A 16,818-nucleotide genomic window follows, 5' to 3' on the forward strand; every position below is an offset into this window, starting at 1 on the left:
GCAAAGTTCAGTTTGCACCCCTAAATTATATGGTGTATCGGAAGCACAATCCTCAATTACAAATTAAATGTACAAAATACCCCCTCACCTTTTGCATTGTGTTTAAATATGCTATGTTTTTTGTTGATTTTCTTGTTACCATCACTTATTATAGTATTGTCTTTTTTCTTTTCTCACATTTTTACCCCTCTGTTGGTCATATAGCAAGAACTCAAAGCTTAAGTGTGCCTCAATTTTACCTTTATTTTTCCTCATTTTTTATTTAAAATTAGTTCTTTGTTGCTCATTTTTCTTCTTAATTTCACGATGATGTTTAGTGACAGCTTTAGTTGTCATCAACAAGTAGTCTGAGCTCAATTTCAAATGACATTCTAAACCAAACAGGATTAGTAATCGGATACCTAATTTTCCTAATTAAACCAAGTATCTCAATGTAAGACACTAAACCAGGGTAAACATTTCTCAATGTAAATCAAAGCCCCAACATATTCAAACTCCATCAGGTTTCCATGATAAATTTTAATCACAGAAAATTCACCTGCTATTATAACCTACAAACATATATTCTCAAGTTAATTAAATATGAAAATAAGCTAAACAATTGCTTAACAAATCATGCAAATACTATTTGCGAGATGAATTATGTTGGAAAAAAATAAATAAATGAGAAAGTAACTTTTTATTTTTTTTATTTTGGCTAAAACATTTTTAAGTACAAAGTTCAAATATAGTTCTCATAGACTAAAGTTGGGGTTGAGATTTTAGTTGCACAACAAAACATTACAAAACTAGTGTCTTTAATTTTTTTTTTAAATTTGACCAAAAAACATAGGTATGTACTTGGTTCGTTTCGTAGTTGAGGGGTGTGTGTGAGACACATTCTATAATTCAGGGGTGTAAAGTGAACATTGCCCTTTATTTTATTAATATACGATCTTGCCACGCACGGGGAAAAGTAATACTTTTATAATATATGGTTGCAATTTGTATTTAACCCTAGGAAAGAAGATAAAAGTTTTAAGTTTTCAGGAAAACAATTCAAAATAAAACACTTCGGGGATGAATTGAAGATTGTGAGAATCAACCACCATTTATTCCTTCAGATATCAGAGACAATGACGGCAGCGATGATGGCGGCGAGGTAATCCGGAAATGAAGGGCCAATTTCAGTAAGCATAATATAATACATTCTCAATAACACAGTTTAATATACGAAAATTATCTATCTTTTTATTCATGAGATATTTTCTTGGATTCAATGCGATCTTATTTTGATGCTTGTATATATTATGTCTTATTGAGGCAGAGAGAAAGCCTATGATTATCCATGATTAAAGTATTCCGGAATAAGCAATGTTCTTCCAAAATCGAAAATATTCGAATCTGAATCGGATGAATTCAAATTATATATACAAGTATTTGTTGATGAGAGAAAGTTGAATACAGTAGTAAATAATATTTGTATAACTAACAAATATCATTTTATAATTGGTGCAAATGATCCAATCATAATATTACAAAATAAAATCCAAACTGCGGTCGTAAGAAATAAAAATAAACCAATATATCATTTTTTATAACAAGGAAAAAAAAACTACTTAAAATTTTGGTCATTGAACAAGAAAAGTAGGGTTAGCAATCGACCTATATTACGTGCATGTCGACCTAATAATTCACGTAGCCTATTACAACTCCCTTTTGATAAATTCAAATCAAATACGGAAACAAATTAATAACTAAACCACGTACGTAGCCTACCCATATGTTTATATACGTTTACACGTGTTTCCTTCGAGTATTTCCCGTAAAATGTTAGGCTCTGATTGGTTCTAATAAAATGCAAAGTAAAAAGATGAAATGTCTAAGTAATCCATTTTTCTTGTTTGATTAAAATATAAATTAGTGAGTAAAGTAAAATTGAGAAAAATGGGAAAACTTTTTTAACTAAAAACGAGGAAAATACATTTTCGTAAAAAATAGTGAGGAAAACTGGGAAAAGCAATTAGTCCTTTCTTCTCCAACTGTGTGTTCAATTCCTGACTCTCCTTCACCACCTCCATTCCGAACGCTAACAACCGCCGCCTCCACCACCTCTCCGGCACAGCCGGCAACCACCGCCGACAATCTCTTCGGCGCCGCCAGAACCATCCCAGCCATTGCCACTGGTCAATTCACCGGTGAAAGTAAACAAGACGGTAATAAGCGTATCCTTTCCCTAACCACCATCCCCGCACCACTTCACCTTCCACCCTCACTACGCCGTCGCTTCCCCTCACACCTGCAGTCCCTTGATCGACGGCGACAAAGTCAGCAACTGCGTCAATCCGCTGCCGCCACCGCGTTTCTCTCCCCATTCATGCATCTCTTTCTTCTTCCATAACCATATCAATTTCGTTTTTGTTGGCGAGTGAGTGAGTTGGTGGGTGTTAAATAATTTTGTTTGTTTATTTATTTATTTATTTATTTTTATAATTTTTTTATCGTACAAAATTAATTTTGGTTTATCAAACAAATGAAAAAGAAGAGAACATAATTTTGGTTGAATTTTTTTACAGAAAAAAAGGGTTCAGTTATTTAATATGTAATATTTTAGTGTTTACTTCAAATTGCCAAAATAAAAATTAAAGAAAAGTGATTTTTCTCAAATAATTTTCATTACCTTTTTTTTCTTAGGAACCAAACACAATTAGAATTTCCAAAGTCCCTGATTTCCTTTCTCAACTTTATTAATACTGCAAGTAGGTAGGTGCAAATTGTAATAAATTTGCCTTGATTTTGCCCTTCAATTTTATTTAAGAATTAGGGGGAATGGCAAATAGGCCCATGACAAGCTTAGGGGGAATGGCAAATAGGCCCATGACAAGGGCATTTAATTAAAAGAGAGACATTCAACTTTTTTGTCTTTCAAATAAATACAGTCCATTCAAACTTATTTGCAAATAAGGAAATTTTTTTTATATATACCAAAATTACCCCCAATTCATTGAAATCCAATTCAACTCCAATTTCATGATTTACACCCCATTTAGCCCAATTTCATCAATTAACCAATTTTAACCCTAATTTCAATTTTGACCCCAATTTTGACCTCAATTTTGACCCCAATTTTAACCCTAATTCTTATCAATTCCACCCATTATGCTCTAACTTCCTTAATATTACACATTGACCCCGGATTTAAACAAATATATCACATTAACCCCCCGGCGTTGACCTTTTTTTTTCTTCCAGATTTTTTCGCTGATTTCCGGCATTGGGTTTTTCGAAAAAAAAAATCTCCGTCAACAACTTAAACAAAACAAGAAATAAAAAAAAAATATTGATGTGACCGACAATAATTATTGCAATTCCGCAAATAAATTTATTCTCATGTTTTTTGTCTAAATATCCCTTATAACATAATTTTTATCAATTCAATCCATTCTAGTTTAACTTCATCAATATTACACATTGACCTCGGATTTGAACAAATATATCACATTAACCCCATTTTCATAATTGTTTGAAAAAAGAATTTTTTTTAGAATATTTTTTTTTTCAGAATATTTTTTCCGGCTAGATTCCGGTGTTAGAATTTTGTTTTTGAAAACTTTTTCCCGGCCGGTCAGCCGCTGGTTTCTGGCGTTGACTTTTTTTTATCCTTCCTTTTTTTTGAAACTTTTTTTAACTACATAAATAATATTGAATGCCAAAATAGTAATATTATTTATGGTTATCTGCACTTTGCCCCCCATACTTTGCCTGATTTAGTGATTTGCCCCCATACAAAAAAAATTGCACGACCATTCATACCTGGACTTATTAATTTGTTGCACTGATGGCTAAAATGTATACTTTTGGCCAAAAAGCTCCCGGAATTGCACACGTGCGATACACGCATGAGACACACGTGCGATACATGCATGAGAATTAAGGGGCAGTTTCACCGACCCACAGTGTTTTTAGTATGAAAAAAAAAGAAAAACAAAAAACGTTTTCACAAATTATGAGACGATTTCAATTCTACAAAACACGTGTCATTTGATGTTGCGCTTCTTTTTTTAAGAAACCACAACTTGGCAGCTTGTTATTGACTTTGTTTCGTTTGTTTATCAAAGTTGTGCAAGAAGAAAAGGTTAGACTCAGGTGTCATGGACCATCATTTTCCTTCTTCTTTCCCCTGTTAATAGTGCATTTCATTTTCTTTATTTAATTTGTTGTTTTTAGTAGCTAGCTCAAAATAGTTAAATTTACTTAATTAAAAAAAAAACATATTTTCTTTACAAGTTTTACTATATATGCTTATTTTATTTTTATTTTCAACAAATAACTAGTAAAAGTTTTAATTAATTAATGGTTGCAAATCTCTTTTATTTAATCTTTTATATTTGAAAATGAAAAAATAATAAACAGTTTACTTAATATTATAATTTGTGTTTATTTATGTGTTCAATAATAAATATAAATTGATCAAAGAAAATCATAATCAAGACAATAACAAGAATATCTATATTTTAATAATATTTTTGGCGATGCACCTTAATTACCAACAACTCCTTCATTCACATATGACAAAGGATAAATTTAAGTAAATTTTTTATTATATTATATTTACTTTCAAATCAACAAAAAATAAATAAACATTTTATATTACTTTTAGTAATTAGTACTTAGTAATTAGTAATTGAAAAGAAAATAATTAAAGAGAAAATAAAAAAAAGAGTGATTATATATATATATATATATTATATATATATATATATATATATATATATATATATATATATATATATATATATATATATATATATATATATATATATATATCATGAATTAATTATAACAGTAAATAATGAATTATGCATAAACAGATCATCTGTAGTCAAATTAGAAACCAAGTTGATTATTAAATTGCAGTTAATTATTGAGAGACAGATTGAGGTAGTTTATTAATGAGTCTAATACACTAGAGTTCATCCTTTTGTGGGGAAATAATCTTGAAAGGATAGTACACTCTGGCTGCAATCCCACAAACTCCCGGTGTGTGTTTGTCGTTAACATTACTCCGACGCAGCATCTTAATATAGCCATCCTCTCCCCAGTTAGACCCCCATGAGTTCTTCACAAGCCAATACTTAGTTCCGTCCACGTGTGTTCCGTAGCCAACAATAGTAACAATGTGATCGAACTTTGTCCCGCAATTCCCGGTGAACACCCCCTGCATGTAATAAATAATAAATAATAAACAAAAACAGGGGAAACAAACATATTAATTATTTTTTTTTGAATTAAACTTTTAATTATAACTTACGTTTGAGTAATGGCGAAAGTCGAAACAACTTGAATCAATCTCAGCTGTTACCGGCTGCTTAGCGACTACCTTCATCATTAAATCTTCGCGGTTAGGATGAACTCTATAGTACCCATCTATCCATGCCGCGGGCGATTTTTTCTGCAATATAATATATATAATCGAAGAAAAAGTTCAAATTAAATACAAATAAACTTATTAGACATGCATTAATTAATATATATATTATTTGTACGTGTACGTATGCATACGTATACCTTGTTGAAGTTACATTTTTGCTTGTCATCATCTCTATAAGGATAACTCTTGTCCGTTGCGATCCCGTTTTCCTTGATGAACCTAAAAGCTTTCCATGCATATCCTCCTTTGCATTTCCAGTTTCCGGTGTCGCAGTCAACCAATTCTTGCGCAGATAAGGACATCAATTTATTTGTCCTTATATATGTTATGCCTTCAACTGCGGCCACAGTTGCAAAGGCCCAGCAGCTACCTGGAGGAAGGAATTACACGAGTTATACAAAAAAAAAAAAAAAAAAAAAAAAATACAGAAAAAAAGAAGACGAATTAAAATCTTATTAATTAAATTTATTCGATGTTGAATCACGTACGGAAACAGATTATAAATTATATATATATTAATATGTCTACTAATTATTAATTAAGAAAAGTTACTGCATTTATAATTAAGCTTCACGCTGGTGACTGCCCCATTTTTCCTCCAGTCAACCTCGTTTGGAAGTGAAACATCGGTTGCTGCTTCCGCGTGATCATAGCCGATGCTCGTGTCTTCAACCTCGTCGTCTGGACCTAAGCAACAATGAGTGTCGCTCAACTCGGAGGCTGTCCAATCCGAAAATTGGTTAAGTCCCATTTTGTACGGTTGGTCATCCTTCTGGTTAAAGTTGTGAACGTAGTGTGCCGTATCCTTGAAAGCACCGAACCGCTCTTCTTTCTCTTCTGGATTCCTCACGACTCCGTGCTCGGACGCCCATCTTTCGAACATGTTTTTCAACGACTCGTCGTCTTGCAGTTCTTTCACATCGTATGTAAAACCCTTGGCCGGCCCCGTAAGCATAACCATAATCATAATAAATGCTATCATGATTACAACTTTCATATGTATGTATTAATTGTAAGAGAACCTTAATTAATGTAAGTGAATGAATGTGAGTATAATTGCAAGTATGAAGTAACACTATTAAATAGAAGAACAATGTATGTATACTACCAACACAAGTTAACACACACTTTTCAAATTAGTTTTAGTTTCCAAAACTATACTCCTACTTCAATAACACTCTTCTTATCATATCATATCTCCAATATATGCAATTATATATTATTCCTGCCGTGTGCTCATAACAATTTTCCTTCCCAGGCAATAATTATAGTGACATTTTTTTTTAAGTGTTAAATACAGTTTACACCCCTAAACTACATCATATGTCACATTTACCCCCCTTAAAGTATCATTTATAACTGCCTCAAAAAAAAAAAAGTATCATTTATAACACTTACCCCTCAACCACCATTTAATTTTTATCTTATTTTTTTCTCTTTTATATTTAAATCAATAACTAAAAAAGAATAACTATTTTATATTTTTAAAATTTAAAAATATTATCTTGCTCTATAGGAGAAATATATTTGGAGAAAAGAGAGAATGATATCTCTTACGTATATTAATTATATATATAGGTACATGTAGGAAACCCTAACCTACTACACAAGGTAACCTAATATACAAGGTAACCTAATAAATAAGAATAATAATAGGTATAATATAGATAGATACGCTAATACACCCCCGCAGTCGAAACGGGAAAGGAGAGGATGTGGAGACTGAAGACAAACTGTTGGAACAGTTGAGTAGGGAGTCCTTTCGTGAAGATATCGGCAAACTGGTAGGCGGATGGGACGTGAAGGACTCGAACGTGGCCCAAAGCAACTTTGTCTCGGACAAAATGGATATCGATCTCCACATGTTTCGTACGAGAGTGTTGAATAGGATTGCTCGATAGGTAGACGGCACTGACGTTGTCACAGTAGACAATAGTGGCTTTCGAAAGTGGGCAGAGCAACTCAGAAAGTAGGTTGCGTAACCAAGTCGTTTCGGCGACGGCATTTGCGACAGCTCGGTATTCGGCCTCCGCACTCGATCGAGAGGTAGTGACCTGTCGTTTGGAGGACCAAGAGATGAGGTTGTTGCTGAGGAAAACACAATAGCCCGATGTCGAACGACGAGTGTCAGGGCAGCCACCCCAATCGGCGTCGGAGTAAGCGATAAGGGAGAGGTCCGGATTGGGGGAGAGCTGAAGGCCGTGATCGAGAGTCCCACGAATGTAGCGAATGATACGCTTGAGAGCAGCCATATGAGGTTCCCTCGGATCATGCATGAATAGACATATTTGTTGCACGACATAGCAGATGTCAGGACGAGTAAACGTGAGGTATTGCAGTGCACCGGCAAGGCTGCGATAAAGAGTAGGGTCAGCAACGGGGGGTCCAGTGGTCGAAGACAACTTGCTCTTTGTGTCAGCCGGCGTAAGACAAGGGTTGCATGAAGCCATGTGTGCATGCTCTAGGATCTCGTCCGCGTACCATTCGACGAGCGAGTGACTGAGATGCCGAGAAAATAGTGAAGATCGCCAAGATCCTTCATTGCGAACTCTTGATTAAGGGCAGCGATGATAGAGCGGAGCAATTCAGGTGTGGAGGCCGTAAGTACAATGTCATCGACATACAGCAGAAGGTAGGCGCATGAACTATTGTGACAGTCGCGTGAACTGCTGCAACAGTCGCGTGAACTGTTGCGACAGTACACAAAGAGTGAAGTGTCGGACTTGCATTCTCTGAACCCCATGGTAGTAATGTGAGATGCAAAACGCTTGTACCAAGCACGTGGTGCCTGCTTGAGGCCGTAGAGTGCTTTGTTGAGACGACACACGTGAGTGGGGCGAGATGGATCGACGAATCCGGGAGGTTGCTCGCAGTAGACAGTTTCAGAGAGATTGCCATGTAAGAAGGCATTTTTCACGTCAAGCTGGTGGATTGGCCATGATCGCGAGAGAGCAATACTGAGGACTGTTCGAACAGTGGCTGGTTTGACAACTGGGCTGAAAGTCTCGTCAAAGTCGATGCCAGCCTGCTGGTGAAACCCACGAACAACCCACCGTGCTTTGTATCGCTCAAGGGAGCCATCGGACTTGAGTTTCTGTTTGTATATCCACTTACCAGAAATAACATTAGTAGACGGGGGGCGGGGCACAACATTCCAAGTATTGTTTTTAATTAAAGCAGTATATTCCTCAATCATGGCGTTTCGCCAGTTTTGGTCAAGAAGAGCTTGGCGATAGTTGGTGGGAATGGGAGAGGTTGAGGATGCAACGAGAGAGAAAGGGACTTTGGGTTTGTGGATGCCCACTTTACTGCGAGTCACCATAGGGTGAGCAATGGGAGGTGGGGGAGGTGGGGGAGTAGAAGAAGGGGTTGTGAGCTGGTTGTGGTCGACAGGTGGTGCTGCAGGAGAAATAGGTGTTGGCTGTGTTATAGGACTGTTGGACGGACTGTTGGAACATGGTGGTTCACTATTGGAACAGTTGGGGGAACTGTTGCAACAGTTAGACGAAGTCTGAGGGAGGAGGAACAAGGAGGGTGTGTTTTCGTCCAAGGCAGAAGGGGGAAGTGTGTTTTTGGGGGGAGTGGACTCAGCAAAAGGAAAGTTAGTTTCGTCGAAGATAACATGACGAGAAATTATGATTCGGCCAGTGGATCTATCAAGGCAACGATAGCCTTTGTGAGAGGAAGGGTGACCGAGATAGACACAATGAGTAGAACGGGGGGCGAGTTTATGTGGTGTGGTGGCGGTGAGGTTGGGATAACAGAGACAACCGAATACTCGAAGATGAGAGTATGTAGGTTTGATGAGGTAAAGAGCTTCGTGAGGAGTCCGATTTTGTGTGGTTTTGGTAGGTAAGATATTGAGTAGGTGTGTGGCCATATGAAGGGCTTCGACCCAATAAGTAGGAGGAAGATGGGCTTGAAAGATGAGGGATCGAATCATGTTAGTTATAGTGCGGATCATTCGTTCTGCGTGTCCGTTTTGAGGGGAGGTGTGGGGACACAAAAAACGATTTAGGATGCCGTGTTTAGTGAAGTAGTTTTGAAAATCCGTATTTTTTAATTCACGACCATTATCACTTTGTAAGGCTTTCAGGGGAAGTTGGAATTGAGTTTTGAGAAGTGTATGAAAATTGACAAAGGTTGTAAAAGCATCAGATTTATTTCGAAGGGGAAAAGTCCATAAATAATGGGTAAAATCATCAACTAACACAAGCATGGTTATCGGATCGTAACAATATCTCGTATCGTTTTGCTCCACGTCTCGTATCGTATCGTTATCGTACCGTATCGTAAGATATTTAACCAACTATTAAAATAGTAAAAAATATATCTACATTATAAAAATATTATAAATATGTAAAATTTAATATAACTACTTACTTCAAAATAGGTATAAATTCAAGTTTTAACATCATATTATAAAATATGACAAAAATCATATATGTTCATCAAATAATATCACGTAAGAGGGTGTTTGGCTAGGCATATAAGATGTTAAATCAAGCTTATAATATGTTTAAAAGCTATTATAGTGTGTTACGTAATTTTTTTCGAAAGATCTTAAAAAATCAAAATATTATAGGCTAATGGAGAGCAAATAAGATATTTTTTTAAAGTACCTTTACCCCCACGTATTTATTTAAGATCTTATAATGAGTAAGATAGCTTGTAAGTTCACGATCCAAACACTTGAAAAAAATAATTTTGAAAGTAAGACGTAACAACTTATCAGCTCTTAAAACAGCTTATCAAATGTAAGAGCTTATCAACTGTTTAAAATAAGCTTAGCCAAATTGTCCCCAAGTTCAAATCCGAATACAATTTCTAAAATATTCGATATCTCATAATTTTGAAGATCAATGTCACTTAAATCGTCCTCATCTACCAATTTTAAACAATTCCATTCATCATCATCAATCGCAAAATCCAGCAAAAAAAACACCTTGAATTGGTCTTGAATCGCAAGAATCTATAGAAATTGAATTAGGGTTGTAATATTGTGAGGATTGGTGAAGAAATTAAAGAGAAAAGTGTGAATTAGGGTTTGGATATTGAAGAAATTTGTTATACACCGTTTTTCAGAGCAGTTGACTGCATTTTTTTTTTTTTTCATTTTTTTTTAATTGTCGACTAATATCGTAAATATCGTATCGTATCGTGATACATCGATACGATACGATATCTCGCGATATTTAACGGTATTTATCAATAGGCGATACATAACCCGAGTTGTATCGTTTTGATTGGTACCACATACCGTATCGCGATATATATCGTGGTATATCGCGAGATTAACTACCATGAACACAAGATAATATTTGAAACCCGTAAAACTAGAAACCGGAGAAGTCCATAAATCAGCATGAATAATTTGAAATGGAGCAACAGTAGTAGATTTTTGAGAAAAAAATGGTAGACGAAAATGCTTGCCTAATTGACAGGCATTACAAAGAGACTCCCTAGGGTCTTTATTATGGGAAAGAAAAGTGCTAGAAAATAAACGAGACATGACGTGTTTGCCGGGATGGCCTAGACGCCGATGCCAAAGAGTGCGAGACGAAGGTGTTGCGACAGTGAGGAAAGCAGCGGGAAGTGAGGTGAGGGGAGGGACGCTAAATGGATATAGGTCACCGGAGCTATTGCATCTGAAAATCTCGACTCGACTCCGAAGATCCTTCACAGAAAAACCAAACGGATCAAATTCAACCGAACATGAGGTATCACGGGTGAACTTTCGAACAGATATAAGGTGTTTGACGATATTGGGTGTGACATAGACATTTGTGAGGCGGAAAGGAGTGGTGGGAAGAATTGTGTGGCCTATGTGGGTTATGGGGAGGGTGGAACCATTACCGACGACGACATGTTTGGGGAATTTACTGCCAGGATTAAAAACAAAGTTGAAATTACCTGAGTGTGGTGCCATATGAGAGGTCGTCTCGCTGTCCTTGAACCACTGTGACTCGGTAGGCTGCTGAAGTGTCAGCGTATTCAAACGGTTTGCGAGATCCACCACGCTGGCACTGTTGCAGGAACTGTTGCAACTGTTCATGGAACTGTTAGAGCTGTGGCATGGTTGCTGCTGCGGATGAACCTGAGTATGAGCCGAGTGGCCGTTGTAGGGTTCAGGTGGTCCAGTAAAGTAGGCTTGAGCCACTGGGTGGCCCGATGTATTTTGAGCGGATCCCAGAATTGACTGTTGTCGGTAAGGTGCGCGCCAAAGTTGAGATGCGCCATGAGCACTATGATAGCCGTAGTGCTGCATGGGGTGACGGTTAGTGCTGCGACCTCCGCGACTGTTGGATCGGCCACCCCCGCGCTGATAGCGCGAAGAACTACCTCCACGGGAACTGTTGCAGTAACTGTTGCAACTGTTGGATGGACAGTTCGCGTTGGAGGCGTAGAAAACAGCAGCGGTCTGCTCCGGTTCAGAAATTCTTGTTTCTTCCATCTGAAGGAGCGAACGAGTCTGTAGAAAGGTGGGAAGGGGATTTTGAAAGGAGATGAGATTGGCGGCGGTCCCGTAATTTTTCGGAAGGCCGTGTAGGGTTTGTAGAACGAGTTGTTTGTCGGAGATTGGATTTCTGACATCGGCCAAGCTGTCCGCCGTGGTCTTGATTATTTGGCAATAATCGTGAATGGAGAGAGCGCCTTTCTTGAGGGACTTGAATTTTTCTTCGAGTTGAATGGCTCGATAGTCTTTGTTATCGGTGAAGAGAGAAGATATGGCGTTCCATAGATCACTGGCGGTGGAGGTTTTTGAGAGAACCATGCTGGATAGATCGTCGGAGATGGTGCCGTAGATCCAAGATTGGAGGAGATAGTCGGCGCGCTGCCATTCGTCGGCGGAAATCGAATCCGGTCGGGGTTTGCCATGGAGAAGATCGGAGAGGCAGAAACGACCGACGGTACTCGTGAAAAAGTGGCTCCACTTTTGATAATTAGGATTTTTTAGATCTAGAGTAACGGGGATAAGGGATTTTATATTAGAGATGGCGTGAGCAGGGTGAAAAGGATTGAGAGGGGCGGTGGAGGGAGAAGAAGATGAAGATTCGTCGGCCATGGAGAAGAAGGGGGTAGGGCACGGCTATGCAGAAAAAGAGAAGAAGAGGTGGTGACGGCTAGGTTAACCTAGTCTCTGATACCATATAGGAGAAATATATTTTGAGAAAAGAGAGAATGATATCTCTTACGTATATTAATTATATATATAGGTACATGTAGGAAACCCTAACCTACTACACAAGGTAACCTAATATACAAGGAAACCTAATATACAAGGTAACCTAATAAATAAGAATAATAATAGGTATAATATAGATAGATACGCTAATATGCTCTACTTGTTCTTGGACCGAATAAACCTAATATACAAGGAAACCTAATAAATAAGAATAATAATAGGTATAATATAGATAGATACGCTAATATGCTCTACTTGTTCTTGGACCAATTATTCATATCCATAAACTCTATGAAATCAATACATACATAATAGTAATCTTAAGTATTTTATTTTATTTTACTTCACTAATTTTATAATTCACTAATTATCAAATTATATATCAAAACTTTAATCAAATCAGCAAGCTAGGAATAAAAAGTCGAACTTTCTCTTAAGATTAAAGATAGAATTAAATACTTTGAAATATTGAAGGGATTTACAAAATATATTCAGAATATTAAAATTTAGAAATTATTCCCTATAGGAGAATATTAATATGAGTCTTAACTCTTAAGTAAGGAGAATATATGTTTTGACTTTTGGAAAACCAAAGGTTTTGTGAAAGGAATTTGAAACCAATAAGTTCACTCAAATAGTCATGGCATCCGTGAATACTCAAACGCAAATTAACTAACAAAATTGATTATAATATTATTGACAAAATGCATTTCACCTTCTATGAATTTTCCTTTTTGCACTTTGACCCCTACAAATTAATAAAACGGTATAACCCCCCTTTATAGTATTATTTTGGTTGCATTTTGCCCCAAAAGCCAATTTTTGATGGCATCGTGCAATAAAAATAATATTTTAAAGATGCAATTTGCAGAAAAATAATGTTTTTGACGGACAAGGTGCAAGAAAAATAATAACATTTAAAAAGGCAACGTGCAACAAAAACACTCAATCCCAGTAAATAATTCATCAAAAATTTTCTATCGGGGTTATGCGAGACAAGAATAATATTTTATAAGGGGACATCCATATTTTCAAATTTTGAAGGGGTAAGTGCGAAAATTAGAAATTTATAGGGGTCACATGCAAACCAATGTTTTTAATTGAAATATGAAATTAACTCTAATGACTGATAATGGATGATTTTAATCCAAACCAATGTTTTTAATTGAAGTCGATTAAGATTTTTCACTTTTAAATTATTTCTTAAATCCAATTCTTTTTTTTTTTTTTTTTTTTTTTTTTTTTTTGTTTTGTTTTGTTTTCTTTTTTTTAAAAATCCAATTCTTTCAATGTAAAGAAAACTATCCGAGAATATGGCCTTATAACTAGGGCTATTATCTAGTGGGCCTTCTCGTCCACATTAATTTGCAACAAAGTATGGCTAAAAGTTAAAACATTCAAAACACCAAATGTAACGCTCTTATCCATCGGAAAAATGTGAGATTCATTGAGTTTAAAAGGAAGGCCCTTTTAACTACTGGGCACCAATATCTTTCATGAACTTTTGAGGTGGAATTGTGGTAGGTCCGTTGTTGCCCCGATTTCTGGTGGGTTATAGTTGGTTGGCTAACGGGTCGGGCTGACAAGTCTGGGGCGTTAAACCAATTACGAAGTTGTATGAACCTCTATAAATTAATACAGTCGGGATTAGGAAAATTCTATTAATATAGCAAAATATTAAATTATCGAGTTAATAATTTAGGGATTAAATTATTATTTAAGCAAAATTATTAATATACCGATTATTAACTTATCGATGTTCTACTGTATCAACAATGCACATAGACCAACATTACATTTACCACAAATAAAGGTTTATCAAAACCTCCTAATTAAAAATGGATTATTAGTGAGAACCCCCAACACATTATGATATATTAAGATGGATCTACACCCATTTACAATATTAGTGAGAACCCCCTTAATTATTTAATTAAATTAATATTATTACGATTATTAAATATTTAATATTATAATTTATACCTATATTATCCCTAATTACCAAATCTTATATTTTCAAAACCTAGCTACATCGCCCATCATAAACCGCCGTTCTCTAATCCCCTTATCTTTTCTCTTCTTTTCTGGAACCGATCAGTAGTATCGGCGGCGGCGGTGAAGGTGGCGTCACATCTCAACAACGACGAGGAAGACCCGGGCCCCTTCTCTTCTTTCTCGAATTGGGAATCCGATGGCGGCGGAGGCAAGGACGAAGGAGAGGACGAAGGCGGCACCATATCTCAACAACGACAAGGCGCCGCCGCCAAAACGAGGACGGACAGATGCCTTTTTCGGTCCCTCCCCTTTCCTTTCGGAGGGATGAAGAGATCTGGTACTTTTTTTTTTCTTTGTTCTTCAATTTTTGGAAGCATTCTTGCAATCCTCGTCGGAAGACCACTCCACCACCGTTGTAATGGAATCGATCGACCTCGAGGAGGATGACGAAACCTCGGGCTGCATTTTCATGTGAGAATCGCAACCACCGACGCCCAACCGTAACCTCGGATGCCGTTAGCATAAGCGGATCTGCTTCGTCCGTTATGTTCGGTATTATTTGGGAGGCTGATTATCGTTCAATTAATTGTAGAATGTATATTCCTTCCTTGAAATTGTGTTCATGTTAGTAAAAAAGATATAGTTGTTTTCATTACGGTTGTAGTTGGTTTCGATAATAGTCGTTTTTGTTGGAGTTCTAGTGTTTTTTTTTTTTTTTTTTGCTTTTGTTTTAGTTGATTTGTTCGTTACGGCAAGGGTTGTTTTGTCGCATTTCAGAGTACAAGGGATATATGCGACAATGATGACAGCATAGGGGCCCAAACTAGAATTTAGGGCAAAATATTTTGCGCCCTTGTACTATGAAAAATGTCGCATTAACCCACCTATACTATCGAAAACTACAAAACCCCCCCTCTATTTTTTATAGTCAATGGTCAAAGTACTAACACCGTAAGACAACATAGGCATAGTTACTATTTCACCCTCATCACCACAACCTCTCTGTCAAGAGCTTTTTGGTGAAACATCGACTTTATCTTTTGTTTTCGAAACTCTAGAAAATCTGGCACCAAACATAACTGATGTGCATATTTCTTATTACTTATTATTTGTTCAATTAATTGAAGGGATGAGATAATTGTAAAATTGGAGGGTGTGAGGATATTGTTATGCTATTTGCGTAGGGGGCCTGGGGGAGTGGATGCGGAGGTAATATGTCATAATACCGTGGAGTTCTTGAAAAAAAATCGAAGCGGTTGAGAAATGACGGCAAAGTGAACTCGGTTTTTGCCTCTCCAAGGTATCTTAAAGGAAGATTTTAGGGGTAGATCTATCCCTATTTATTTTCAATATTAGGAGTGTATATCAAATAGCCCCTTACTGTAATTATTATACCAACACTTACTTAGAGAGTTAATACCGAACTCCTATTATTTGAGTAGAGGTTTAGGGTTCGACCCCTATTTTTCCAATTTGTAACGGCATTTAAATTTCTCATAAGAAACCAAAAAGTTGATGTAATTATGAAATTGTAAAAAGTTCTAATAAATCAAAGACAAAATGTCTTTACTAGTCCACAAAATATATAGTTTGTCCCACTTTTAGTCCATCATCTTTAAAATACATCAAATTATAATTGTATATAGCGATAGTAAAATCATACATGTATATAAGGATATATATATATATATATATATATATATATATATATATATATATATATATATATATATATATATATATATATATATATATATCCATACTCTACAAACTCTAACATTGTCAATACCTTGTATTAAAAGGTGAAATCTCTCGCCTCCCGGGTTTCTATCCCTTGGCCCGACCAGCATTTGATGGAGGAATGTAAATCATGGTGACTCAACAGCCCGTTAGGGTAGCTGATCCGGATCAGGTGCCCACAAGGAACCAACCCTTATTGGAGTTGAAATTCTCATACTGCGGCTGCCAGGATCCTAAAAGATGATGACTGATATATTTTGGAAGAAAATGGGAAAACAATTATATTAATATAAAAGAATTGATATTTTACATTAAAAAAATGCATTAATTAAAATTTGAAATTTCCAAGTTGTAATTTTTGTTAAAATTTATATATTATATATTATACTGAATCTCTATAATAAAGTTTTCTTTTATTCATTATTTAGTATTTTATTTTCTTGTAATAAATATAACATATATAAATTAATTTACATTTTTGACATCA

At 36.1% G+C, this 16,818-nt stretch overlaps 1 protein-coding gene across 1 annotated transcript; it reads right to left on the reverse strand.

Annotated features, from left to right (window-relative positions):
* Positions 1 to 4,860: 4,860 nt before the first annotated feature.
* Positions 4,861 to 6,524, reverse strand: LOC105954538 (KDEL-tailed cysteine endopeptidase CEP1). The gene is made up of 4 exons (XM_088813715.1): positions 5,963 to 6,524; positions 5,548 to 5,780; positions 5,291 to 5,431; positions 4,861 to 5,197 (listed from the first exon to the last, which is right to left on the reverse strand). The coding sequence occupies exons 1-4, from the start codon at positions 6,405 to 6,407 to the stop codon at positions 4,946 to 4,948; spliced, it is 1,071 nt and encodes a 356-aa protein (XP_088669841.1). The 5' UTR covers positions 6,408 to 6,524; the 3' UTR covers positions 4,861 to 4,945.
* Positions 6,525 to 16,818: the final 10,294 nt, after the last annotated feature.

This window comes from Erythranthe guttata, chromosome 14, assembly GCF_056151865.1.
Source record: "Erythranthe guttata isolate IM_541 chromosome 14, IM_541, whole genome shotgun sequence".
In the NCBI taxonomy this organism is placed as follows: domain Eukaryota; kingdom Viridiplantae; phylum Streptophyta; class Magnoliopsida; order Lamiales; family Phrymaceae; genus Erythranthe; species Erythranthe guttata.

Coding starts and splice junctions, on each gene's coding strand:
- LOC105954538 (XM_088813715.1), bottom strand. CDS start 6,407: ATGAAAGTTGTAATCATGATAGCATTTATTATGATTATGGTTATGCTT. Junction 5,781..5,962: donor GAAGCTTAATTATAAATGCA/GTAACTTTTCTT, acceptor TCCTTCCTCCAG/GTAGCTGCTGGGCCTTTGCA. Junction 5,432..5,547: donor AAAAATGTAACTTCAACAAG/GTATACGTATGC, acceptor ATTATATTGCAG/AAAAAATCGCCCGCGGCATG.